The sequence below is a fragment of the Penicillium samsonianum genome (assembly GCF_028829775.1).
Source record: "Penicillium samsonianum strain IBT 33392 chromosome Unknown utg000003l_segment0_segment0, whole genome shotgun sequence".
In the NCBI taxonomy this organism is placed as follows: domain Eukaryota; kingdom Fungi; phylum Ascomycota; class Eurotiomycetes; order Eurotiales; family Aspergillaceae; genus Penicillium; species Penicillium samsonianum.
Window position 1 is genome coordinate 2,786,159 of NW_026643261.1, and position 25,737 is coordinate 2,811,895.

A 25,737-nucleotide genomic window follows, 5' to 3' on the forward strand; every position below is an offset into this window, starting at 1 on the left:
GATTTACATGCATCAAATTACAAGCATAATCTTACTGCACTCTTTCCTGGTAAATCCCCTTATAAGCATAGTAAAAGTAGAGAAACTTGGAAGTTAGGGCTTTTGGCCTTCCACTGATTTCTACAAGATATTTTCAGTTCCCCAACTCGATACCCAGACAATTTAGGATAGTTAGACTTTTATGTATGAAATAAGTAACTATCCCGTGACCTCGGGATGTACTGATCTTATCGCTCTATCGATTGGCGATAACCTTGGAAACTCACCCGGGCAAAGGTGGGGACTGCAAAAAGTACCCCCCATCACCCTCACCCAATATCCAACAAATCCGCGAAAAAGAGACCTTGGACTCCAGAGGGCATACAGTTGTCATGTCTGCAGCACAACCCTCAGCCCCAGGGCTCAACGTGATTGCCCTAATCTCCGGCGGAAAAGACTCCCTCTACTCGATCCTCCACTGCATCCGCAACGGTCACAAAGTGGTCGCGTTAGCCAACCTCTACCCAGAACCGCAGAACAAGACCATAAACACAAATCCAAATAGACCCAAACATGACGAAGAAGAAGAAGAAGAAGAAGACATCGACAGCTTCATGTACCAAACAATCGGTCACAGCATAATCCCTCTCTACGAAACAGCCCTCCAAATCCCCCTCTACCGCCAACCCATCACAGGCGGCGCAGTCGACACAGACCGCATCTACGGAACCAAAACAACCGACAAAGACGAGACCGAATCCCTCGTCCCACTACTCCAACGCATCAAACAAGCCCATCCAGAAGCAAACGCCGTCTCCGCAGGCGCCATCCTCTCTACATACCAGCGTACGCGAATCGAGAACGTCGCTAACCGCCTGGGCCTCGTACCCCTCGCTTGGCTATGGATGTACCCATCCCTCCCCGCTTCCGCTGCCAGATCCGCCGATACTCTGGTAATACGCCAGGCGGGGCTCTTGGAGGATATGGCAGCCGCTAGATGCGATGCTCGTATTATCAAGGTCGCCTCCGGCGGTCTGGACGAGGGCTTCCTGTGGGAGAATGTGTCTGGTGCCGGGAGTGGCGGCCGCATGATGCGAAGGTGTCTTGTTAAGGCTATGAGTCGGTTTGCGGCTGCGGAAGATATTCGTGGGGCGGTGCTGGGTGAAGGTGGGGAGTATGAGACGCTTGCGCTGGATGGGCCTGGTTTCTTGTGGAAGCAGAGGATTGAGGTTGGTAGTCGAGAGGAGAAGGCTGGAGAGGGGGGTGTTGCGTTTGTTAGGTTGAGGGGTGCTAGGTGTACGGCTAAGAGTGCGTGGGAGATTGGCGACGGGATTGCACCGAGTGATATTAGGAGGCCAGGACTGTTAGATGCAGTTTTTGAGGGTGTCTTGGGATCTGCATCGGATCTTTCTGGATCGCTTGATGATCCGAAATCGCGGGCGATGACGAGTAACGCTCGGTCGCCGGATTGGCCTGTCTGTGAGCCGGTGCATCGGTTGTCTGGTTCTACGTGGACTATTTCGAATATTGTTGCACCCGAGGCTGGTCCTGGGGCAGGGGAGCAGATGAAAGGGATTGCACACAAGGTCGAAAAAGTGCTCAAGTCCTTTTCCCACCCCAAGTCCGGTTCCCGATCAACAGACGACATTGTTTTCGCTACGGTGCTGCTAAATTCAATGGCCGACTTTGGATCAATGAATGATATCTACGTCTCGCTATTCAAGAAACCCAATCCTCCCGCGCGAGTTACAGTGGCATGCGGAGACCGACTCCCATCCAACGTCAAGGTGATGGTCACATTCGTGGTTGACCTGGGTGCGAGGGACCGGCGCCAGGGCCTACATGTTCAATCTAGGTCGTACTGGGCCCCCGCAAATATTGGACCATATTCCCAAGCGTTGTCAGTTCCGCTGCAGAACGCTAGCAGACTCGTGTACATTGCTGGCCAGATTCCCCTAGATCCTGGTTCTATGAATTTGGCGCAAGTGGAGGGGCCAGGTTCATGGATTGAAAACTACCGTTTTCGAGCTGTACTGGCCCTCCAGCACCTCTGGAGAATTGGTGAAGCCATGCAGGTAAACTGGTGGCTCGGTGCGGTGGCCTTCTTGGCCCGCGGAGAACACGCTAATACCCAAGCGCAACTGGCGTGGCGCCTCTGGGAAAGAATGCATGCTTTGCCTGACAATGAGGACGAGGATGATGATGATGGCCCACAGCTGGATGCGTGGGATATCAAATATGGCCGTCGCACAGAGGAGCTGACCGATGCCCCTGTGTCGAGTCTGCCCCAGTTTACTGCTCTTGTTGAGTCTCACACATCCATTCCACCATTCTTGGCTGTTCAAGTGGACGAACTACCACGAGGAAGCGATATTGAATGGCAAGGGCTGGGAGGCCGATGTGAGCAGGTCAAGCTCGACATTAAAGGAGGGACATCTTCCACCACCATGGACAATCAATACAAGTATACCAATATCGAGATCGACGCGGGTTCGTCGGACGATACATTGAAGCAAATATTGAGATCAGTGAATGAGGCTTACAGTCGAGATTCCAGTCTGTCTCAGGCTGTGTTATATACCACATACCCAGTGCCTGAAGCCTTGTGGCCAGTACAGGTTGTGCCGTGCAGATCAGTGTGGGGGCGAGAAGGTCGAAGGTTGAGTGCAGGTGTGGTCCTGCAGCAGCTTAGTTAGGAACTATTTAACAAAGAATAAAACCACTCGATTTGACCAAACATTAGGGGGAAATAATATTTAGAGATCAGGAGATCGTTGTACGTCGATGTCATACTCCGTCCTCCGTGTGATGATCGATGTACGGCGCACTGTCCGCTCACATGTGATAGGCAAAATCCCTTCCGCATTCAGGTTAGATAACACCAGTGTCATTCTGCCTCTGCCACGTTCTCAATATTTCCGACATCGAACTTAAACGGTCTAAATCGTTAGGTACCCTGCTCTCTTCCCGGGCGTTCTCCTATCCCCCACATACACTGTACATCACTATCCCATCGCGGCATGACGTACTCATCGACATAAGCATGGCGCCATGAGTTCGCCGTGGAAAGAAGAACAAGAAGCGACGCCTCGCACCAGTACACCTCTGAGCCCCGAAGCGTTCGCCGAAGACCTCCGATTATTCAATCGCTCCCCCCATCCATACCACAGAAGCCGGCGCCTCGGATCATGCACTCCCTCCGAACACGGCGACCGTCTCCACCCGCTCTCCTCCAACTCCAGGTCCTCGCGAACAACCAGCGACAGTGGCACAGAGGCAGACGATGAAAGCACCGGTATCCTAAGGGGATTACCTGCCCCGCCGCTCCGTCCTCGAAAAGGCCTACGATCTGGTGGAGTCAGTCCCACTGACCTCGATGACTGGCTGCCGAGCTTGCAACCGTGGCCGTCATTTGTGCGGCCTATGTTGCGGACATCGCGACGGAGCTCGGAGGAGGAACTCGAGGAAGAGGCCTTTGAGGAAAGACAGAGGTCCAGAAGCCAGAGACGGGTGGAGGTCCTCCGGCGGTTATTGGAGACTGCGCTTTTGCTGTCTGTGGGTGGTGTGGTCTTGTATCAAGACGGGGCGCGCTCTTTAGCTTGGGAATGGCGAAAGGGTATGTGGGAAACTGACATTGCCACCGATAAAGTGGAATGCGCTAATTGATTTGCAGAAATTGCTGCTCATGGCCTCGTGGTCTTGGGTCTCTATGCCGCCTATCCGCTCGTTGTTCGTGCATCACAGGGCCGAAGCTGGCGCATCTGGCGCATTTGGTCTACGAAACGGACCTACTTCTCAATACCCTCGAGCTTCGATCCGGCTCCCCTTCTCTATCCGATCCTTATCCCCATTTTCGTTTCGTTGTCGTTGTCCAACCATCTTCCGCCACTTATCATGCCCAATATCATTCTCAGCCTGTCCTCTTTACCAACGCCTGTTATACCGTTCCAGAACCGGACCAATGGATTCAATACTCTCCATTGGATAATCTCTATGATTCCCATTCTCGTTGCCGAGCATTTCTCCTTGGACCATACAGTGCCCAAACCATTGACGCTTCGCGGGCTCGACGCGGAATCTTTAATACTTCTTTTCCCTTTGCATCAAGCGTTGATACCCACTTTAGACTTTTTGTTGACGACCAGCATTCTTCCCGCTGAGCTGCAGCTTTTGACAACTGCTTTGATCAACTTGTACTTGTTTGCGGCCTCTCCCCAGATGGAGATACTCAAAGCCTTGTTATGGCTTGGAGGCATGTGTTTGTTTGCTTCTTGTCGACATATACTGCGTTGGGAGATTTCTTTGGCCAGAATCCCCAGCTGGAAATTCCGCCGCGCTCCGCATGGCTCGCAATCTCCCCGCAAATTCCTGAACATGATGGACCATCGACTTTGTGAGAAGTTGAGTAGAACGGGGCATGTCCCATCGGACGATACTTCGTCGGACAGTGATGGGCCCAATGGGTTTCCGTTTTCAAGGCCGCGTAAGACTAAGACCATGCGAGAGAATGGCTCTTCCCACCCGCCGGCAGAGCCGGCATCTGCAGTTGACAAGATCACGACGGAAGACATTTTTGAGCAGCATGCTCGCATTGTGCATCGACGACGCCATACCATATCTACATTCGATGAAGCTGTTCGAGAAGAACGTGTTCGCACCACCCCTGGTGGTAGACGCAAGAAAATGATGGGTCCTGGTCTGGCCTCCTTCCTCTCCCTTACTTCAGCCCAGGCACAGGTCCGCAAATGGCTGTACGCCTTTTACGTCTATGTTTTGTCCTTGATTATCATCCTTGGACCTATCCGAACGTACGTGGCAGAGCACGCACTGCAAGGCCAGGATCCGTTTGGTTGGGCTATAGGCTACTTGTTGGGAAATTTCTCGAGGATTCGCTTTTGGGTCCTTATGTTGAACCTTGAGTACTGGATTGAACTGCCACCTCGCCCTGATGCAGATATTCTGAGTGCCTCCTGCTTCTTCGGATCGATCGAACATATTCGCCAGGCTACTTTTGGGGCCGCCATCACCCGTCTACTACTCAGTGGCTACTGCGTGTTGATACTACTGACAGGCCTGGCTATTGTGGTTAAGCTCAGTTCTGTTGCTGAGGTTGATACGCGTCGCAAGATTTTCCACGGCATGATGGTGGTTATGTTCCTTCCCGCTATATTTGTAGATCCAGCCTTCTGCGCCATGGCGCTAGCCTTGGTTCTCTCCATCTTCCTTCTATTGGACCTGTTCCGCGCGTCTCAACTACCTCCGATTTCGCGGCCACTCACCTATTTTCTTGCCCCGTATGTGGACGGCCGTGATCACCGTGGCCCGGTCATCATCTCACACATCTTCTTGTTAATTGGATGTTCGATACCCCTTTGGCTGTCACTTTCCGATCTTCCTCGGACTGGCCTGGGCCCCTGGGCTGGTTGGGAGATCCCGTCACGAGATGTGAGCATGGCCAGCGGAGTTATCTGTGTTGGCATGGGCGACGCGGCCGCATCCCTCGTTGGCCGTCGGTACGGTCGACTGAAATGGTTCTGGGGTGGCGGAAAATCACTTGAAGGCAGCATCGCTTTTGTCGCAGCCGTGACCTGCGGGCTGATCGCGGTTCGTGCCTGGTTGGTGCTCGGTGGCTGGCCCGTGTCTGGGGTCGAATCAGCTGAAGGGACTTTCTCTGCTCATTTCTGGGTCTGGACTTCGCTCAAGGCGGTTCTGGCGGCAGCCGGAACGAGCGCCACCGAGGCGATCCTTACTGGCTGTAATGACAACGTCGTGGTCCCAGTGGTGTTATGGCTGCTGGTGCGGGGTCTTGGCGTTTGATGTGCCACGTTGATGTGTATACAACATAGATGCGCGACTTGTTTGCTTTTTTATTTCTTCCCCCTTTTTTTCTTTCCTTTTTGCTCGGAGGTTTGCGTGTGATTATCTGCCTATCATTTCCATGCGGCATTTGTATAGTATGGTGGGGTACATAGCCCGAGGATGTATAGATTGACCTCGACTACTTAACTAGAGACCGTTTTTGGATGCCTATACTAGCGGCGCGTTATTGCATATCTGCCTTACCTTAGCTTCCCCCCTTTTCCTCAATTCGACCAACCGATGCGCCATGACTGGGAGTCATAGGCTGCAGATAAGCTTCCCGGGGTCCGTCACCATACAGTTTCATCGTGTTTTGTGATCAGTCACCCACTTTGCGATTTGGAAGTACATAGTATTTACAGGAAAATGCGGGAATATTGGGGAAGACATATATAGAGGAGCCTTGACAGAGCCTAGGCACTACATATATTTAATCTAACCCCACAGAATACGTACATGTACATTCTTTACACACAACTCTCCGGTATATTGTAACAGGCCATACTGGAGATCTCGGTATCTGCCTTGCCGATCTCGGCCTTATCTAATCGATAAGCACATGACCTATATGTCTGCGATTTGGACTCCCAAGGTGCTTTTTCGCAGGTTTCTTGTGTTTTAAAGAGGGTTGTATCCTATATTTCTCATAATTTCGATTATTTCTTCATTTCATCTATCATTATCTCTCATCTCTCCTTTTCTTTAGGCTTCTCCGTACGTTTCCATCTTATCGGGACTCCATATCATCTCCGCCCTTCTGACCGCCTTTCGCGATCATCGCCGCTTGTCACTCGTTATCGTTGGGTCACACCCCCCCCCCAATCGTGGAGTATCCATGGGTCTTGGGGTCGTCTTCCCGCTTCCACCATCACATCATCTTGCTCTTTCATGAGAACTGCCATTTTGCCCCCCTAGATCTTTGGTTCTCTCCATATTATACTCGAATCTCTTAACCTCCCGCCATTCTGGCTATTCTGCATCACACCTCTCACCGCTTTAAGTGTTTTGGATCAACTTGACTGTTTGTTTCCTACAAGTACATCATCTCTTATATTCTACCTGAGTTCACCAGTCTCGTTCCACGGCACCTATTTTCAGTACTTTCCCAGACCTATTCTCCCGGCGGTTCCTCGTCCTTCCAGGCTTCCCGGAGACAGCGTCATCGTTTCCACAGCTCCCCTGATGGGCCTCTCGAGTCGACCGTTTCCATTGCTGCTGCTGAGGTAGTTGTGGTTGTTGGGGTGTGACTCGAGCCTTATTTCCCCCCAAAGCTAGTCTACCTGAGACAGAACAGGGATTGGCGTGCCCACCGCCATTATGGCGTCTCAACATTCGAGGAGATCGCGTGAGCCCCCCCGCCCAGAAATGTCCATCGGTCGCTATACGCGGCTGGATGAGATCGGGCGAGGTAGTTTTGCGACGGTCTATCAAGGTGTCCATACAGTGAGTCATACCTCGTCTTCTAATATGTTGACCGCTGGATGCTAATCGGTTTCTTATCACACAGAAAACGAAAACCTATGTAGCAATCAAGTCCGTGAACTTGTCGAAGCTCAACAAAAAGCTCAAAGAGAACCTTTCGTCCGAGATCGATATCCTCAAGGGCCTTCAGCACCCACATATCGTGGCCCTGATCGACTGCCATGAATCAACATCTCACATTCACCTGGTTATGGAATACTGTGCGCTGGGGGATCTGTCACTGTTCATCAAGCGCCGAGATACTCTTGGATCACATAAGTACACTCGGGATATGATTGCAAAATATCCAAATCCACCCGGCGCCTCGCTCAATGAGGTGGTTACCCGGCACTTCCTCAAACAACTGTCAAGCGCACTGAAATTCCTTCGTGACCGAAACCTCATTCATCGAGATATCAAGCCACAGAATCTCTTGCTGTGTCCCTCACCTTCGTCGTATCGCAGTGGGAATGCTCAGGTCATTCCCTATAAAGGAAGCGATGACTCTTACGATCCCACGACGGGACTCGAGTCCCTCCCCATGCTCAAAATCGCAGATTTCGGCTTCGCCCGATCTCTACCCGCCACTTCACTTGCAGAGACCCTTTGTGGATCTCCGCTGTACATGGCACCCGAGATTCTCCGGTATGAGAAGTATGATGCCAAGGCCGACTTGTGGTCGGTAGGTACTGTGCTCTACGAGATGGTGGTGGGCCGACCCCCGTTCCGGGCCACAAATCACGTCGAGTTACTGCGAAAGATCGAGAAGGGAGAAGATCGAATCCGCTTTCCTGAAGATAACCCCGCCTCAGACGACATCAAAAGGCTAATTCGAGGCCTGCTAAAACGGAACCCAGTGGAACGATTGAACTTCCCTGAGTTCTTCAACAGCAATGTGATAAATGATCCGATTCCTGGCTTGCTGGCCGATGACGCTCCAGGGCCACCACAATCGCCACGGCCAAGCCAGCTCGTCGCGAAGGCCGAAGAATCTCCTTATGATACTGGGCCTGAGGACAAATTTGCATATCCTCTCGGTCAAAGACCTGCTTCAACGCGTCCAAAATCAGGAACGCCACCGACTGCTACGCACATGCGCCGTATGGGAAGCGCTGACCGGCCTGCTCCAGGCATTTCCAGGGAACAACAACTAGGAGGTACACCACCTCAACGTCCTGGACCTGTCAGCCTTGCCACTGCCCCGGGACGCCAGGAGCTTATTGATCGTAACGCAACTACTGCAGCCATGGATCGACAGAGAAATCGGAATACCTACACTGGCTCTCCCAAAGTGAGCGACTCAACAGTTCGTGCCCAGGAGGCACGGGATCTCGCTGCACAAGAAGTGGCATTTGAGAGAGACTATGTTGTGGTCGAAAAGCGGGCCGTGGAGGTCAACGCCTTTGCAGACGAACTGGCTCATAGCCCACGCCTTCAAGGCGGGTTTTCTCGACCAGGACAACCTGGCGCCGGAAGCCGTCGGGCAACAACGCAGGGTCTACCTACAGTGTCACCATCTTCTCCGCATGCCAATGCGGCCAAAGCCATGCAGGTTGTTTCGGGTCGTTCACGAGCAGATTCCACAAACCAGCGCCAGCATTCCTACGAGCGACGTTACGGGCAAAGTCCTACGTCGGCGACCTCGGCAATCTCGAAAGCACTCAACATGGCCAGCGGTCGTCTGTTCGGAATGGGCTTCTCTCCTCCACTTGCCATCACTAAAGGTGGGCGATCTCCGCCTCTAGCCTACAACCCTTTCCCCGCCTATCCTCCTGTCCATGCTAGTCTTTTGATCACCGGAGACGGCTCCAAACCCAATGCAACTGTCGACGAAGATTGCAAGGCAGTTCAGGAAATCGAGGAATGTGCTACGCGTAGTGACGTTGTCTTCGGATTTGCTGAGGTCAAATATAAGCAGCTTGTCCCGCTAGCACCTTCGGCACCGACTGACCCATCTGCGAGACCTATGGACACGAATATTGAACCAGACTCTGCCGATTCCGACGATGGCCTGACAGTCGATGCTATTGTTACATTGTCCGAGGAAGCTTTGGTACTATATGTCAAGGCTTTGTCTTTGCTTGCAAAATCAATGGACATTGCTGGAGCTTGGTGGACGCGCAAGAATAGGGAAGAGGTCTATGGGGAGTCTCCTACCAAAGACAGCATGGGCGCAGTTGCCGGTACTCGGATCAACTACGTTGTGCAATGGGTGCGCAGTCGGTTCAATGAGGTCATCGAAAAAGCCGAATTTGTGCGCCTAAAACTCATCGAGGGCCAACGGCGATTGCCACCAGACCATCCTAGCCATCCGGACAACCATTCTATTGGCTCCACCGCCGGCTCAAGTTCAACTGCCGACGTAGTGGTGAGCCCTGGCGTCACAGCAGAGAGGCTAATGTACGACCGCGCCCTTGAGATGAGCCGGGCGGCTGCCATCAATGAATTGACTGGTGAAGATCTTGCCAACTGTGAGATTACATATGTTACTGCGATTCGCATGCTCGAAGCTGTGCTTGAGGATGACGGAACGCGATCCATGCCAGGTAGCAACATCGAACGGCAAAGCAGTTCGCAAGCTGGTGACAAGGTCATTCTGGACGAGCTGCAGGTGGAGGATCGGCAGGTCGTTGTCAAACGTGAGTCTCATCTAAATCCAGTTACCAAACTCATCCAAAACTCACACCTTGATTTAGTCGTATCCAGTATGCGTGGCCGCCTCGCATCTGTCCGGAAGAAGGTAGCTGTTCTATCCAAGCGATCCTCGGCGTCGACTCCAACGGTGGGCAAGACACCTACATCCACCATTTCTCCTGTTGCATATGCCACCGGGGTGACACCGCCTAGATGAGCATTTTGTTCCCCCAATTTCCACCAAATCTATCAGGATTATTACGACATTCTTCAATTCAGTAGCGTCATGATCATAGCCTTATATGTATAAGGTTGACTCACGATGCTAACAATTGACCCCTTTTATTCCCGCCCTTTTATATAAGGTAACCTCTGGCTAGCTCCAGGGCCATGTTCCTCTTTTTGCCATTTACTGCCATTTACGTCTGTCTCTACGGAGATACTAATTTCTTCGTTCATATTTGTCGATCTATTTTTCCAGTTCACGTTTTGCCATATATCCTACAGCACGAGACCAGGGGAGTTCTTATTCATATTATTTCTTGTCATGTCATGTCTTATTGTCTTTTTCTTTTCTTTCTTTACGGTTTTCTCTTTTCGTTGGGATTGGCGTTTGACCCGGGGACCCACGGTATACAGATTGGCACTGAGTTTCTTTTTGGGCTGGGAACGCACAAGGTCATGGCGTTGGGGGGGGGTGCTTTAAGATTGGATTTGTTGCAGATACTCCCAGATGTATTGTACATAGAGAAATCGCGGAAACTCATTTACATTTGACAAGTTGAAGCCATATAGTATACGGAGTAGGGAGTTATATTGTGCTCCCGAGGTAGAGGTTTGACTATGTAAGCTTGGCACAGATCTACGATCAAACGCAAATAACCCTAAAAATGGCGTGCTTTAACTATGTGTCATAAGTTTCAGAATTTCTTCTTTTCTCATTTAACCTAGGTTTTTACCTCTTGGCTTTTTCTAGGCACTCTATATTTCCTCAAGATATTTAGAGGATTTGTCCGACACGTGCTTGAGTACCCTAAACGATTGACTCAACTTTGATGTACCTACTCTATGTTTCAAACATCTTGCATTCCCGAACAACTGACCAACAGAATAATGGATTTATATGGATTATGTTTACCGTAGTTTCACCACGGCCCGGCCCCAATGTACATATATGGATTCTCGGCAGCCCACTGGCCACGGGATCCCCGGTCTCCGAGGCTTTTCTTTTATTTTTCTTATATTGCGCCATGATGGTTAATACAGACGACATGAATCATGTGTTGTTATTTCCTTTCCAAGAGAAATGTGTGTCTAATTGGGCTGCCAACTTCTATGTAATGTAACCTTAGAACTTATATTCGGCCCGGCCAGGCAATGGTGCGATGCAGCCCGTTGCCTTGTCCAAAGCTTCTGGAATTCTTCCAGACATGTGGGCCGGATTCTGCGGGAAAAACCCACAAACTGTGGTGGGACCTTTGCCTCCAACTGGTGATACGGGTCTTGCAATTTGATTTCCAAGGTAGTATAAGACACTGCCCAGCCGCAATGACCTATGGCATCACATTTAGTGGCAGCACCTCATTTTCGCGCCGTTGTTAGCCGTGGAAAATTTGCCTTTTCAAAGCTCAGCTGAATACAAATACTCATTGATCAGTTGCACCGTGTGGGTTGTGACTCGATCTGTATAACCAACATAATGGCTGAACGGGTTGATCCTGTTGTTGAGGCTTCCAATAAGTCGCCAGTATTTGATACAAAGGCAGCCGGAGATGATGGCCTCCGGCGAGCGGATGGCATCTCGGGACTGTGTATGTTATTTTCCTTATGAGGATGGAGTGATGGTTGTGAGTGACACCTCTAATTGTTCTATTTTCAGATGAAGGAAATGTCTTCGAGACCACCCCCGACAGTCGTCGTCAGATTGGAATTTTCAGTGCTTCCCTCCTAATTTTTAACCGGGTTATTGGTACCGGTATCTTTGCCACACCAAGCACTATCCTTGCATTGACCGGTAGTGTCGGTCTCTCATTGTTCATGTGGGTTATCGGCACTATAATTGCTCTGGCTGGAACGGCAGTGTATCTAGAATGGGGCACTGCAATTCCAAGGTATGTTATTGAACGAAGGTACCAAATGGAAGACATGACTGATTAACCTGACTCTGTATAGAAACGGAGGCGAGAAGAACTACCTCGAATACGTTTATACAAAGCCCAAGTTCCTGGCCACTGCCATGTTTGCCGCCTATGCCGTGTTACTCGGATGGGCAGCCAGCAACAGCGTTGTCTTCGGTCAATATATCCTCAACGCAGCAGAGATTGAGGTCGGACGATGGAATCAGCGTGGAATTGGCATGGCTTGTCTCACTGCCGCGTTTATTATTCACTCCGTTGCCCTCAAATGGGGTATCCGTCTTCAGAATGCGCTTGGTATCATCAAATTGATTATCGTTGTGTTCATCATTGTTTCTGGTTGGGTGGCACTTGGTGGCCATACCAAGGCTGAGACACCGCATAACTTCACTAATGCCTTTGAAGGCACCAAGGGAAGTGGATATGGAATTGTCATGGCGTTGTACAACGTTATCTGGTCCTTTATTGGCTATTCGAATGCCAACTATGTAAGGACATGAACATATGAGCTGCGTCTATTGACCCAATTGCTAATTACATTTACAGGCCTTGAGCGAGACAAAGAACCCAGCCCGCACCTTGAAGATTGCAGCCCCCGTTGCTATCATATCTGTTGGCATTTTGTATATGTTTGTCAACATCGCCTATTTCGCCGCTGTATCGAAAGAAGAAATGCTCAGCTCTGGCAGCATTGTGGCGGCCGTGTTCTTCAGAAACATGTTTGGCAAACAGGCCGAAAAAGTCATGTCGGTCTTTGTGGCTCTCTCTGCATTTGGCAATGTGTTATCCGTCATCTTCTCACAAGGGCGAAGTATGTATTCTCACTGGCACGTTGGAACGGTATACTAATAGGATCTCGATACAGTTGTTCAAGAGCTCGGCCGTGAAGGTGTCTTGCCCTTTTCCAAGATCTGGGCTAGCAACTGGCCTTTCCACTCGCCAGCCGCTGGCCTGCTTGAGCATTATATTGTCTCGGTCATTATCATGCTCGCCCCCCCTCCCGGTGACGCATACAACTTCCTCCTCAAGTATGTGATTTCCGAAGGCACCCGCAAGATCATTACTGACCAATTGTCCCAGCCTCATTTCTTACCCCCTTTCAATTGTCAACTTCTTCGTGGCCGCTGGCCTCGTTCATATATACCTCACCAAAGAGAAAAATTACCCGAACTGGAATCCTGGAGTCCGTGCCACGCTACCCGTCACCATCTTCTTCATGCTGTCGAACCTGTACCTCGCGATTGCGCCATATGTGCCCCCAAGCGGTGGCCAAAATGTGTATGAACAGCTACCTTACTACCTGCACTGTGTGGTAGCCCTGGCACTTTTCGCAGCAGGAGGAATCTACTACGTTGTCTGGGCGGTGTTGCTGCCTCGGATTGGTGGGTATGTGCTTGTCAAGGAGTCTGTCGTGGATGCCGATGGATGGTCTCGCAGTGTTTTTACGAAGCTGCCACAGGCTGAGGCAGTGCATTCTTAGAGATACTGGGTGTGAGATTGAATCGGATTGCTTAATTTTGAATCTTTATGTACTCAGGAGATAGATTTTGTCATGGTGACTTGGAAGAAATTCCCACCAGACGCTACTAGTAATAGGTAATATCGGAAAGAACCATTCATTATTGAAAAGACCTCATTACCAACTGCCCTGTCATGCTTGTGACATCAGAGCAATGAACCGCGGTGCTGTATGTTCCAGTCTTCTATGGTAGCCCACCCAAGAGAATCAATTGAAACTGTCATGAGCCCCTCAAACTTGCTGGTATATTGTCTTGCAAGTAACAGCATAAAAGCCATTTCCAATCAGTTGTCTGTCATATAGAATTTAGACATCCACTGGGTGAACTTGCGTGTTGAAGAAAAGAAAAAGAAGAAGAAGAAAAAAAAAGAAAAGCAGAAGATCCACTGGGATTCACCGCCTTCCCATCTGCCGGACTCTGATCTCATGTTTTTCCTTTTTTGACCGTTGTTGTCGAGTCCGTGGTTCAATTGATCTCGCATTTGGTCCTAATTAATTATTTAATACTAATACCTCTTTATTTTCCCCTTCTCTTTTTTCTTTCTTTTCTCTCCCGGTATTCGGGTTCGTGGAGCTGATGCGCCGCTTCTCCACGCGTGTGCTTCTGCAGCAAGCAAAGCCACCGCTTCTTTCCGCCAGATCCCCCCTCCCCCTCTTTGTTTCCGCTCGCTCTCCTCAGGCTTCAGTTCCTAGATCAATTACTCAACGCCGCTCTCCTTCTCCGCTATCACAGACCTCCAAACGATACTGTTCCTACCGCAGAATGTGTAGCTCACGCCGCGACGCCTCCGGGTCAACCAACGTCCAGGGCCGTGAGGTCCTACCTACAAACGTCAAGCCCCAGCATTATGATTTGACACTGGAGCCCAACTTTGAGAAGTTTACATATGAGGGAACAGTCACCATCGAGTACGTCATTTGTGCATAGTGTCATAGTTATATATCAGTCACTAACGTCTACATCTAGCCTCGATGTGAACGAAGACACCGATTTCATCTCCCTCAATTCCAACGAGATCGAGATTCACAGCGCAATTGTTTCCGCTAAGGGCTCGGTCGTAGACTCCAAGCCCAAAATTTCCTTCAACAAGGATGACCAGACCGCAACCATCAAGTTCGGCCAGGCTATCGCCGCGGGGTCGGATGCCCAGTTGAAGCTCACCTTCACTGGTATTCTCAATGATAACATGGCCGGATTCTACCGATCATCATACAAGGAGAATGGCGAGACTAAGTACATTGCATCATCTCAGATGGAGCCCACAGATGCCCGTCGGGCCTTCCCTTGTTTCGACGAGCCTGCTCTCAAGGCCAAGTTCACTGTGACCTTGGTTGCGGATAAGAGCATGACCTGTTTGAGCAACATGGATGTTGATACTGAGACCGAGGTCCAGGGTGGTGCGAAGAAGGCTGTGAAATTCACCACTTCGCCCCTCATGTCCACCTATCTCGTTGCTTTCATCGTCGGAAAGCTCAACTACATTGAGACAAAGAACTTCCGGGTTCCCATCCGTGTGTACGCCACCCCCGACCAGGATATTGAGCACGGCCGCTTCTCCTTGGAGCTTGCTGCCAAGACTCTGGCCTTTTACGAGAAGGCCTTTGACAATGATTTCCCTCTGCCAAAGATGGACATGGTGGCCGTGCCCGATTTCAGCGCGGGAGCCATGGAGAACTGGGGTCTTATCACATACCGAATTGTTGATGTGCTGCTGGACGAGAAGAACAGTGGCGCGTCTCGAAAGGAGCGTATCGCTGAGACCGTCCAGCACGAGTTGGCCCACCAGTGGTTCGGAAACTTGGTCACCATGGACTTCTGGGATGGACTGTGGCTCAACGAGGGTTTCGCTACCTGGATGTCGTGGTACTCTTGCAACGTCTTCTACCCAGAGTGGAAGGTTTGGCAAACTTACGTTATCGATAACTTGCAGAGTGCTCTTTCGCTTGACTCGCTGCGCAGCAGCCACCCCATTGAGGTGCCCGTCAAGCGTGCGGATGAGATCAACCAGATCTTCGATGCTATCTCGTACTCCAAGGGTTCCTCTGTCCTACGCATGATCTCCAAGTACCTGGGTGAAGATGTCTTCCTCCAGGGTGTGCGCAACTACATCAAGAAGCACGCCTACGGTAATACGGAGACCGGTGACCTGTGGGCTGCTCTTGCTGATGCTAGCGGAAAGCCCGTTCAGTCGGTCATGGATATCTGGACCAAGAACGTTGGCTTCCCTGTCCTCAGTGTTACGGAGAACAAGGAGAATTCTTCCATTCACGTGAAGCAGAACCGTTTCCTGCGTACCGGTGACGTTCGTCCCGAGGAAGACCAGACTCTCTTCCCTGTCATGCTCGGTCTGCGCACCGAGAAGGGTATTGATGAAGAAACCATGCTGACTGAGCGCGAGCGTGACTTCCCCGTTCCTGACCTGGACTTCTTCAAGCTCAACGCTGACCACTCTGCCATCTTCCGCACATCATACAGCCCCGAGCGTCTTAAGAAGCTCGGTCAGGCTGCTCGTGATGGCCGCCTGAGTGTCGAGGACCGTGCCGGCATGATTGCAGACTCGGGTGCCCTGGCAGCTTCTGGTTTCCAGCGTACCTCTGGTATGCTTTCCTTGCTCCAGGGTCTCGACACCGAGTCAGAGTTCGTCGTTTGGAACGAGATCCTTACCCGTATTGGCACCCTGCGTGCTGCTTGGCTCTTCGAGGACGACAAGACAAAGGATGCCCTCAAGGCCTTCCAGCGTGCGCTTGTTGCCCCTAAGGCCCACGAGATCGGCTGGGAATTCCCCGAGAACGACGACCACATTCTGCAACAGTTCAAGGCCCTCATGTTCGGCTCTGCCGGTATGGCCGAGGACCCGATTGTCGTCAAGGCCGCCTTGGACATGTTCGCCCGCTTCGCTACCGGCGACCTTTCCGCCGTCCACCCCAACATCCGTGGTAGTGTTTTCACCATTGCCCTGAAGCACGGTGGTCTTAAGGAGTACGAAGTAGTCCTTGACCGGTCCCGCCATGCTCTGACTTCAGACGAGAAGACTACCGCCCTGCGCTGCCTCGGTGCGTCTGAGGACCCCGAGCTTATCAAGCGCACCCTTGGCCTTGCCATGAGCGAGGAGGTCAAGAGCCAGGATATTTATATGCCCCTTGGTGGTCTCCGCAGCCACCCGGCTGGTATCGAGGGCCGCTGGAACTGGCTCAAGTCTAACTGGGATGACATCTACAAGCGTCTTCCTCCCGGTCTCGGCATGCTGGGCACCGTTGTTCAGCTGACCACTGCCAGTTTCTGCACTGAGGCGCAGTTGAAGGACGTTGAGCAGTTCTTCGCCTCTAAGGACACTAAGGTTAGTGACTTCACCAAGGCCGTCACCAAGGCTTCACCTAAAATCCATTTTTTGTAATATTTACTAATTCGAATCTTTCTTGCAGGGCTTCGACCGCGCCGTTGAGCAGAGCCTTGACGCCATCCGCGCCAAGATCAACTGGCTCAAGCGTGACCGCGACGATGTTGAACAGTGGCTGAGCAGCAACAGCTATCTCCAGAGCAAGCTATAAATCTAAAAAAAGTGCGTGGCCGAGCAATGTTCATAGGTCTCTTGGATACACAGAGGTCTTTATCTTTAGGGCTTGCAGCTCGAACTTTTCTTCGACTGCACATTGTTTCTACGTTGTCATCTACAGAAAGCACGCGGGATGTGCTTCTTTGAGCTAAAATCATACTCTACTCAATTATCCAACAGCTTGTAGAGTGAATACTCGTATGGACTAGGGCTAGCTAGATAAATATCCGCCCTGATTGCAATAACTACATAACTACATGATACTAGCAACAGGTGACTAGATTTGGAGACAAATTGCATAAAAGCCTCCTGGGGTCATGAATGGTGTATTTGATTGCGAACAAAACACCTCATATGGCCATCCTGGCCTCAAAACGTACACTGAAACACCTTAAAGAGGGAAAAGAGGGATGGTATCAATGGAAGATAATACAGAAAGAAGAGAGACATGGTAGAGAGGCTTATGCCCACCCTCCCTTGCCTCCAAATCCAGAACTGTCCTCGATCTTCTTCCCGCCAGGACCGCGTGAGGGCTTGGACTGCGCCGCTTCGTGCTTGCGCAGTTCCTCGGGGACACGCGAGATAGGTGATTTCATCAGCATTTGTTTGAGATCGTACCTGCAGAAGCATTAGTAAATTGAGGCCGCGACAAAGTGTAAAAGGGAGAGGAACGGGTGTAACATACATAACATCGCTATCCTCGCTGCCCAGGAAGGTGATGGCAACACCACTCTTTCCAGCACGACCAGTACGACCAACGCGATGAGTGTAGCTTTCGATTGAGGTCGCCATGTTGAAGTTAACGACCAGTGACACATCCGGCACATCGATACCTCTTCCTGCGAGGTCAGTTGCGACGAGAACGTCTGTCGAGCCGTTGCGCACGGAGGCGAGCGCGGCTTCACGCTGGTCTTGGGTTTTGGATCCGTGTAGAGTAACCGAGGAGAAGCCCATTTGTTTGATTTCGCGAGCGATAGCGTCACAGTTTCGCTTGATGTTGACGAACACGATAATCGGGGGACGGAACTCGCCCGATTGCAGGATTTCGCCGAGGCGCTTCTTGCGTTTGTCTTCGCCAGAGATCATCTCCACACGCTGCTCAACTGTGTCGACGGCTTCGCCGACGCCACCGATGGTGATAATGGCTGGTCGACGGAGGTACTTGCGAGCAATGCGCTCGACCGCTGCAGGCATGGTGGCTGTGTACATCATTGTCTGGCGGTACTGGTGTTGGCTCATCGCGGTTGAATTCTCAGCTTCTTCTGTATCGGGCTTTTCGTTCGTGACGGGGAGGGCATCCAGGATCTTGTTGACGGGCTCTTCGAAGCCAAGATCGATCATGCGATCTGCTTCATCCATAATCACGTAGCAGCACTGGCTGAGGACCAGCATGCGACGCTCGATACAGTCGACCAGACGACCAGGGGTGGCAATAATGATTTCGGCGCCATCGCGCAGGCTGAATGCTTGCTCTTCAAGCGAGTGGCCACCGACAATACTGACCACATTGAATCCAAGGGGTTGTGTGAATTTTCTGGCTTCGATCTCGATCTGCTGCGCCAATTCACGTGTGGGTGCTAGAACAATAGCGTATGGCCCGTCATTTTTGCGCCACTCATTCTCGTCAAGCCGCGGTAACGCCGAGATGTAGACCAAAAGGGGGAGTAGGAATGCGGCGGTTTTACCGGAACCTGTCACGGCGACACCAATCAAATCACGCGACTGCATAGCGATGGGGATTGCCGCGCGCTGAATAGCTGTTGGGTCCTTATATCCGACACGGTCAACAAGCTCCAACAAGCGCTTCGGCAATAGACTCTCTTCCCATGAACGCATGGGATTGGGCACGCTGCCGCCTTTGGTGGCAATGTTGAAATCTTCCTTGAAGATACGCCAGTCTCGCTCGCGCATGAGGTCCAAGCGCTTCTCACTCCAATGCTTGTCAATCTGCGTGCGCGTACTGTCCTCGCGTCGCCGACGTTCCATCTCCAACATTTGTTTAGCTCGCGCGCTACCAGCTTCGTTGTCGTGGGTCTCCAGTGCCTCTGCGTATTTGCGCGCGACCTCATCCGCGACATCATCGCCAAAGCCTGCCAAGCGCCCCCGGCCAAAGAAATTGGCCTCCTGTCGGCGCTGGTATAGGGGGTTATAGTCGCCACTTGTGTCTTCCTCGGTGTTCCACTCGAAGTTGAATTTTCTGTCTGCGGTACGCTTGCGCTTCTTCTTTGCCGAGAAGTTAGACGTCTGGTCGGCTCCCATGTATCGGTGCTTGGTCAATGTGGCTAGCGCTGCCGCTTCGTCTTCTTCCGTTAGACGCTTTTCGCCTTTAGTCTTAGATGGGGGTGGCGGCATATCCTGGCCTCGATTGTGTTGATTGTGCTGCTGTCGGCCTCCCTTCCGCATACCACCAGGCCCAGTTGGAGGTTCGTCGCGCATCGCTCGCGGCCCGGTGGGTACATGACGAAGCCCTGATTCCTCCCGGATATTGCGAGGTTCTTGGGGCCTCACCGAGGATGGTGCAGACATGAGACCGTTGCGATCAGCTCCGTTGGTGCGGGCCTTGGCTTGCCGGTCTGCCTCAACCTCTTGCGCCCTTTTCTCCAGCGCGAGTTTCTCTCGTTGAGCTTTAGACAAGAATTTAGGCTATAGAAAGATGTAAATGTAAGTAAAAGCTATCAAATCTTGCGTCACGTATTCCACCATCCCCGGAGGAGAACAAGCTTACCTTTGCCGTTGCCGCATCTGCTTCTTTCTTCTTGCGTATCAAGTCCTCGACACTCAGCGGAGTGACAGCCGGTTTCTTTGCGCCCCATCCTAGCTTCTGCTTCTTCTGGGCCTCAACTGGCGGCGGGGGTGGCACATCATCGGGAGGAGGTGGAGGGGCGAGGCTGTCTGGCGGCGGTGGAGGGGCGGCCAAATCTTCTGGAGGAGGCGGAGGCGGGCTGGGCGGGCGCTCCACTGGATCTGGGGGAGGGAGCGGAAGGGATCCCTCAGAGCTGTTGGTCATGACTTGTGTAGGTGGGAGAAATGATGGCTAATGAAACCACTGGACTATAGACGAGAAGGGAGTGATATTGAATTTCTACGGAATATGATAAGAGCCAAACGCGTAGTCACGTGGATCTTATCACGTGCGCCTGTCTATCCGTGGATCTGCTATCTCCCTATCTGCATGTAATCACGGCTAATCATGGGGGCCGCTGTGCGGAGTAGTGGAACTGGGGCAAATACATTAGGCCGAGAGGAATATACATATGCAACCACAATATACTGGAAGTCCACTTATTGCGTGTAAGTCTAAAAAGGCTACCACACTCGCAGACGAATCAATTTGAAACAATTTGAATTAAAATTTCGGTGGAAAAACAAGCCACGTTAGAATACAATTGGTCCCGAAGGATCCAATCTCGAATTGGCCACAAGCCTCTTTCAAGCCCCAAGAAGGGACTAGAGACCAGTACATCTGACAAAAGTGAGAAGAAGCTGTCTTTAAGCCGGGTCAAAATCGCTAGACAGCAGGGGGAAGGGAAGGTTGCCCAGCGCGGGCAACGGGGATGATACTACATGAAAAAAGAACTCACCCACCCAGGTGAATCAATATGCCAGGGTAAGTAACGAAGATAAAAACACCGAAAGAAAAGGCACCAGCAGAACTTCCAGAAACGAACCCATTCGTGAAGAAACGTATCCATACCTGCAGTCATTGGCTTTGGGGGACATGCACATGACTTTGGGGTTTCAAGCGGCTGTACCGTTCGCTACCGTCTGTTGGTAGTAGGCATACGCCGCGGCGTCATCCGGTGTGGGCTGCATGTGAGGAATTGAAGCAAACTGTCCGGCTGCAGTGGCAGGGTGCACCGCCACATTTCCGCCAGTCCGAGCAGAAGCCACAGATGAAGGGCCATAGATTTCTCGATCCAGGATCAGGTATTCCTTCGCGGTATCCTTGGTGCCTCTTTCGAGAAGGTATGTCATGTAAATTTGCACAAGATCCTTGACAGCGTCGACTTGAAGAACGCTCTTGGACCGGATGTCAGAAATGACCTGCTTGATACGTTCATACTGAACCGACTCGGTAGCCGCGCTGGTGGGTTGCTCAATTTCGAAGACGAGATAGCTGCACCAGAAGGGTCGGCTGTCGAGGTAGTAATGCTGGTTCTCGTGGAAAACCTTGCGAGCCTCGTCAGGACTGCCCTTGATCTTCCACAAAAGGCGGGCCCACTCGGCAACGAGAGCAGCCTTTGTGGCCATTTCGCACTCTGGCGAATCCAATTGTGTCTTGTAGACTTCAATGGCCGCCTCAAGACCTCCGTGGCGACGACACAAATTGGCGAGTGAGATAATCGTCTCGACATGGCTGGGGAGGTGAATGAGAATAGCATTGTGAATATCCTTCGCCACATCCACGCGGCCTGATACCTCTTCGAAGTAGGCATAGTGGAGTCGGATAGTGGGATTGGCAATTGGGACGTAGAGATAGGAGGCACGCTGATATATGATGCGCACCTCTTCTTCCTTGTCAGGCTGAGCAGCCATCCAGCGAGCATATCGGAACCAGAACTCATCGTAATGGGCACAAGTAACCAGGGACCGCTCATACAGGAACTGAGTCCGGGAGAAGGAACCCTCAGCTTCCTCAAAGTCAAGATACTTCTTCCAGTTCACCAACTGGCCTTCATCGAGCTCAGTGACATGGAAGTAGGGGCGCTTGATCTCCGATTCAAAAGTCCAGCGCTTGGTCGTCTCAGTCTGAGTGTTCGTGAAAATTTCCAGGTGGTAAGTGTCCACGCGAAGTCGGAGGTCGCGCTCGATCTCGGCTTCAGCCTTGGCACCAGGAGCCGGCTGGGACGATGCAGCTTCGATCTCGGCGCGGAAAGCGGCCATGGTCTCTGCCGGGGCGAGCTCGGACAAAGGGCGGGTCTGCGCGGTCTGACGGTACCGCTCGAAGTAGCGAGCATACTGGTGCATGGGGATGTGGATGACACGTGCAAGAATGGCAAAAATCTTATCGTGAGCCTCAACCCGCTCCTCGTACTCAATGTACTTATCCCAGAAGGGATGGGAGAGGAAATCGAGGCCGACACAGCTTGCACCCCTTTCGAAAAGCCTGGTGGGTATTTAAGTTAGCATGCTGCGGACACATGAGTCTGATGGGTGGGATAGGAGGGGTAGGAGATAGGAACGTGATAATGAAGATGGCAAACGTGAGCAGTAAACTCTGTCCGTTTGTGAAAACCCAAGTAATCAAATGAGTGCGGTGGATGAAGCTAAGGGATAGGTGGGCATCCAGAGCTCCGTAAAGGGCCATCGAACGAGACTATTCCTTGGCCTTCAATCCATGGTGGTGATTTGGCCAACCAGAGGAGAAATGCAGCCTGAGTGAGCTATGGGTGAGAAGTAAACTCCACTTGGATCAAGGAAGCAAAGCAGCGAGCGGTCTCTCACCCATCAACAATGAGACTGACTGGATTTTGAAATATCCAGAAACATGTGACCGGCACCACGAGAACTTTCGCGAGCTGCGTCGGTAACGGTTATAGGGAAGGGAAGAAGACCATCTCTACTCTCACTTACTCTCGAATATTATCGGGATCGTGCGAGGTCTCCGCCTTGAACGAACAATAGTTGGTCCAAAGATCAACAGATGGCGAGATGCTAGCAATGCCTCGTTCATAGACCTAGAGCGACGAGATTAGTACAAAGATGGAAAAGAAGAGGCTGGTGCCCAAGGAGTGTGCATGCATACCATATCGGCCGCCTCAGTGCCGGTGATAGAGAACTCTTGGTCGGCATACTTCTTCCAGTACCCAAAGAGCAAAGGGAACTTGGCGAGGAAACGGTCATAAACTGCGCGGACGGTTGTGATGGCCTGGGGGCTGGAATTGCGATTTATTCCACCCTCAAGGCCCTCCGCGGCGCGAACCAGCTTCTCCCAAGTTTCGAAGTTATCAGGATCATCAAGCTGTAAAAGATAAACACGTCAGTTGACGAGGGACATATTCGTAAATAAGTGTGGAACACGTACCAGCTCGGTCTCGAGCTTTCTAATCTCCGCATTCTCCTCTTCGGAGCCTCCGTACTGGTAGTCGGCCATGTTCGTCGCAGTGCTGAGGATGCGCGCGAGAAGTTGAGACCCCGGAATAAAACAATAGGGATGAGATTGCAGGTATGAATAAGATAGCAGCGATGGTAACAATGAAGATTCTGAGGGGAAGAAATTCTTGGGGCTGAAACGAGACTGAAAAGCAAGCCGAAGATAGGAAGTCCTGATTGATGCCTGAGGCGAGAACCTTTGGCCCACCGCTCTCAATCCCCGAGGGCGGTGTGATCAAAGGCGGTGTAAAAAATTAAGCTCGGGCTTAGGTAAGACGTGGCAGAAACCTTGGAACCTTAGAAGGTTGGAACAACTATTGACACCTTAGGGATAAGGCGTAAGGCCACTTAGTGCCTTGACGCCTGAGGCATAATGTCAAGGTCTTGGCGTGAGCCCGGGCGGTATCAACTTTTTGACCCAGAACACTCACAAGCAACCTGGAACCACCTGTGCACGCTAGGATCACAACCCATCTTGATCCACCATGTCGGTTTCGAAGCAGACGGGTACACTGTTGGAAAACCTTCCTCAACGTCTGGTAAATTTCTTTTCTCGGTATCCTCCTCAAACCCACTCCGCAGCTGTCCGCCGCCCTGCCCCTGCGAACGGAGAGGGCTATGTACCAACGAAGGTAGAATCCCCATACACACCAGACCGTGACGCCAAGGGTGCCCCGGGAGAGAAAAAGCATGGCTGGACTCCTTCACGCGCACTCCTTGTGACCAGCGATGAAGTCCGCAATCCATTTCTTCCGCACAAGCGATTCGGCAAATGGGAAGCACCGAAATATGGGCTGCGCCAGCAGGCCGATCTGATGAAGCTTGCCATCAAATACAATGTGGGGGCTCTTCTTCCTCCTAGTCGCAAATCACCTGAATTCAAGGAGACACGGCGTGCAGAGCGTGGTTTGCAGGTTAAGGGAACTGGTGTTGGCCATAAGGTTAAGGGTCACAAGTGGGAGCGTACCATGGAGTCACGTCTCGAGGACCGTCGCAAAGCAATGGAGGGAATGCCGGAAATGGTCCGCATGTGGAAGCAGGTTAGTACTCGATTGGTCCTTCCCAAAGCGATTGGAGCAATGCTGACTCGGCGCAACAGAGAGGTCATGGCCGTGGCTGGAGACAATGGCCCAAGCGGTAATGGGAATGCCCTACCGCCACACATCACAGCATCTTCTTTCTCTTCTTTATTTTGGCCAGATTGTTCATTCTGGCTTTTCAATGCTCTGTCGATTCCAACGCGAACCGGATTGACACATCCTTGTACGAGCTATAGCAGGAGCTTGGGACGGAGTTTTGTCTTTGAAGTATACTATCAACCCCATCTGTACAATACAATCTACGGTTACATCGCCAAATGGTACCTAAGAAAAACATTTACATGTATCCGGCCGGTGTTACCTTTCATCATCTTTAACACCAATAAGAAACATATTTGCTCCCACTAAACACGTTCAATCTTGCGAGCAATTCCCAAGCGGGCCCATAGGTACCTAGAATGAGCTGAAACCCCAAGAAACAATAGTCAATGTTAGTATAATATAGTACCTAGGTAAGCACCCTACGAAGATCCACGGATCATCGTGGCGTCGATCAGTTCAGCCTCAGTTCAGCCTCGGAAACAATTCGGAATACTACAGTGGCGCAGTTCTAGGCCCTTTTTTTTCACAATTACAAGATTGACGTGTCTAGTTTGTGCTAGCATGGATTGTTTAGCGTATTTCGCTCAGCTTGTGGGTAAATGTTTTCAGCCCAACGCATTATCCACAAGATTAGGCGCACTCTTCGTATATGAATAACTAGCAATAAACTTGAGTGGGTAAGCTGACATTGTGATGGGACTAAAGGCAGTGCTTTAGCTTTAACAGGATCCTAGAAACCCATGCAGGTTGGGTTGCGCATCGTGCATTGGGGGGCGCTATTGGAATCTGTGAGATATAATGATCAAAGAAGTGCCACATAGGCAAAATGGTTGGTTGGAAGTTCATAGCGATCAATGTGGTTGTGTACTAGAATGTGGGGGTTTTAATTATTAGTTCCAATAGTACATGTCATGAACGTGTCGGCTGATGTAACCATGTCTCCCCGATGAGGATATTCGTTGACCGTAAAAGGTATAGTGACTCTGATATTATGCATGCAGTGCATGAGCATCACGATGTAGTGGGGTACCTGTAGATCGTCGTGTATATAGTGCCGATTAGTGCGTGTGATAGGGTGACAACAATCCGCGGGGTGATAAGGCTATACCAAAACAACTATTGCCACTTCCGATACATCACGGGCCACGTGCGAGGGGAATCTCCCGAGGTCATCTCGAGACATCCTTTGTCACTTCACAGCACGCCCTCGAAGAGCTGAAAATAACCTATAAAAGCCATCTACCAGAATTTGGGAATGTGCTTTTTCTCTAATCCTCCGATAGCCTATCCCTTTGCAGTGGACTGGAAATCATACCCGGGCTAGTTGATTTGTTGGCATCGGTAACCTCCGATGAGAATAT

The 25,737-nt window shown here is 51.2% G+C and overlaps 8 protein-coding genes across 8 annotated transcripts; 6 read left to right on the plus strand and 2 right to left on the minus strand.

Annotated features, from left to right (window-relative positions):
* Nucleotides 1–371: 371 nt before the first annotated feature.
* Nucleotides 372–2,675, plus strand: N7471_004643 (diphthine--ammonia ligase family protein; the record flags this gene model as incomplete). Its single annotated transcript, XM_057277362.1, has 1 exon — nucleotides 372–2,675. One exon carries the CDS (start codon nucleotides 372–374, stop codon nucleotides 2,673–2,675), a length of 2,304 nt encoding a protein of 767 aa, XP_057136972.1.
* Nucleotides 2,676–3,030: 355 nt separating this feature from the next.
* Nucleotides 3,031–5,796, plus strand: N7471_004644 (putative phosphatidate cytidylyltransferase; the record flags this gene model as incomplete). Its single annotated transcript, XM_057277363.1, has 2 exons — nucleotides 3,031–3,595; nucleotides 3,653–5,796. The coding sequence occupies 2 exons, from the start codon at nucleotides 3,031–3,033 to the stop codon at nucleotides 5,794–5,796; spliced, it is 2,709 nt and encodes a 902-aa protein (XP_057136973.1).
* An 858-nt stretch (nucleotides 5,797–6,654) lies between these two features.
* On the plus strand, nucleotides 6,655–10,695 carry atg1 (serine/threonine protein kinase ATG1). The gene is made up of 3 exons (XM_057277364.1): nucleotides 6,655–7,281; nucleotides 7,346–9,938; nucleotides 9,996–10,695. Exons 1-3 carry the CDS (start codon nucleotides 7,156–7,158, stop codon nucleotides 10,148–10,150), a joined length of 2,874 nt encoding a protein of 957 aa, XP_057136974.1. The 5' UTR covers nucleotides 6,655–7,155; the 3' UTR covers nucleotides 10,151–10,695.
* An 810-nt stretch (nucleotides 10,696–11,505) lies between these two features.
* Nucleotides 11,506–13,676, plus strand: N7471_004646 (high affinity methionine permease). The gene is made up of 6 exons (XM_057277365.1): nucleotides 11,506–11,744; nucleotides 11,813–12,044; nucleotides 12,106–12,556; nucleotides 12,615–12,879; nucleotides 12,934–13,096; nucleotides 13,149–13,676. Exons 1-6 carry the CDS (start codon nucleotides 11,633–11,635, stop codon nucleotides 13,546–13,548), a joined length of 1,623 nt encoding a protein of 540 aa, XP_057136975.1. The 5' UTR covers nucleotides 11,506–11,632; the 3' UTR covers nucleotides 13,549–13,676.
* Nucleotides 13,677–14,051: 375 nt separating this feature from the next.
* N7471_004647 (M1 family metallopeptidase) lies at nucleotides 14,052–17,356 on the plus strand. Its single transcript, XM_057277366.1, has 3 exons — nucleotides 14,052–14,496; nucleotides 14,555–16,925; nucleotides 17,011–17,356. The coding sequence occupies exons 1-3, from the start codon at nucleotides 14,165–14,167 to the stop codon at nucleotides 17,134–17,136; spliced, it is 2,829 nt and encodes a 942-aa protein (XP_057136976.1). The 5' UTR covers nucleotides 14,052–14,164; the 3' UTR covers nucleotides 17,137–17,356.
* A 246-nt stretch (nucleotides 17,357–17,602) lies between these two features.
* On the minus strand, nucleotides 17,603–20,148 carry prp28 (mRNA splicing protein PRP28; the record flags this gene model as incomplete). The annotated part of the gene is made up of 3 exons (XM_057277367.1): nucleotides 17,603–17,759; nucleotides 17,827–19,784; nucleotides 19,867–20,148. 3 exons carry the CDS (start codon nucleotides 20,146–20,148, stop codon nucleotides 17,603–17,605), a joined length of 2,397 nt encoding a protein of 798 aa, XP_057136977.1.
* Nucleotides 20,149–20,879: 731 nt separating this feature from the next.
* On the minus strand, nucleotides 20,880–23,235 carry N7471_004649 (putative mRNA splicing protein (Prp39); the record flags this gene model as incomplete). Its single annotated transcript, XM_057277368.1, has 4 exons — nucleotides 20,880–22,248; nucleotides 22,716–22,819; nucleotides 22,888–23,103; nucleotides 23,167–23,235. The coding sequence occupies 4 exons, from the start codon at nucleotides 23,233–23,235 to the stop codon at nucleotides 20,880–20,882; spliced, it is 1,758 nt and encodes a 585-aa protein (XP_057136978.1).
* Nucleotides 23,236–23,660: 425 nt separating this feature from the next.
* N7471_004650 (mitochondrial 54S ribosomal protein mL59) lies at nucleotides 23,661–24,673 on the plus strand. Its single transcript, XM_057277369.1, has 2 exons — nucleotides 23,661–24,274; nucleotides 24,334–24,673. The coding sequence occupies exons 1-2, from the start codon at nucleotides 23,720–23,722 to the stop codon at nucleotides 24,373–24,375; spliced, it is 597 nt and encodes a 198-aa protein (XP_057136979.1). The 5' UTR covers nucleotides 23,661–23,719; the 3' UTR covers nucleotides 24,376–24,673.
* Nucleotides 24,674–25,737: the final 1,064 nt, after the last annotated feature.

Coding starts and splice junctions, on each gene's coding strand:
- atg1 (XM_057277364.1), top strand. CDS start 7,156: ATGGCGTCTCAACATTCGAGGAGATCGCGTGAGCCCCCCCGCCCAGAA. Junction 7,282..7,345: donor TCTATCAAGGTGTCCATACA/GTGAGTCATACC, acceptor CTTATCACACAG/AAAACGAAAACCTATGTAGC. Junction 9,939..9,995: donor TCGGCAGGTCGTTGTCAAAC/GTGAGTCTCATC, acceptor ACCTTGATTTAG/TCGTATCCAGTATGCGTGGC.
- N7471_004646 (XM_057277365.1), top strand. CDS start 11,633: ATGGCTGAACGGGTTGATCCTGTTGTTGAGGCTTCCAATAAGTCGCCA. Junction 12,557..12,614: donor GCTATTCGAATGCCAACTAT/GTAAGGACATGA, acceptor TTACATTTACAG/GCCTTGAGCGAGACAAAGAA. Junction 12,880..12,933: donor CATCTTCTCACAAGGGCGAA/GTATGTATTCTC, acceptor ATCTCGATACAG/TTGTTCAAGAGCTCGGCCGT.
- N7471_004647 (XM_057277366.1), top strand. CDS start 14,165: ATGCGCCGCTTCTCCACGCGTGTGCTTCTGCAGCAAGCAAAGCCACCG. Junction 14,497..14,554: donor GAGGGAACAGTCACCATCGA/GTACGTCATTTG, acceptor GTCTACATCTAG/CCTCGATGTGAACGAAGACA. Junction 16,926..17,010: donor TCGCCTCTAAGGACACTAAG/GTTAGTGACTTC, acceptor TCTTTCTTGCAG/GGCTTCGACCGCGCCGTTGA.
- N7471_004650 (XM_057277369.1), top strand. CDS start 23,720: ATGTCGGTTTCGAAGCAGACGGGTACACTGTTGGAAAACCTTCCTCAA. Junction 24,275..24,333: donor TGGTCCGCATGTGGAAGCAG/GTTAGTACTCGA, acceptor TCGGCGCAACAG/AGAGGTCATGGCCGTGGCTG.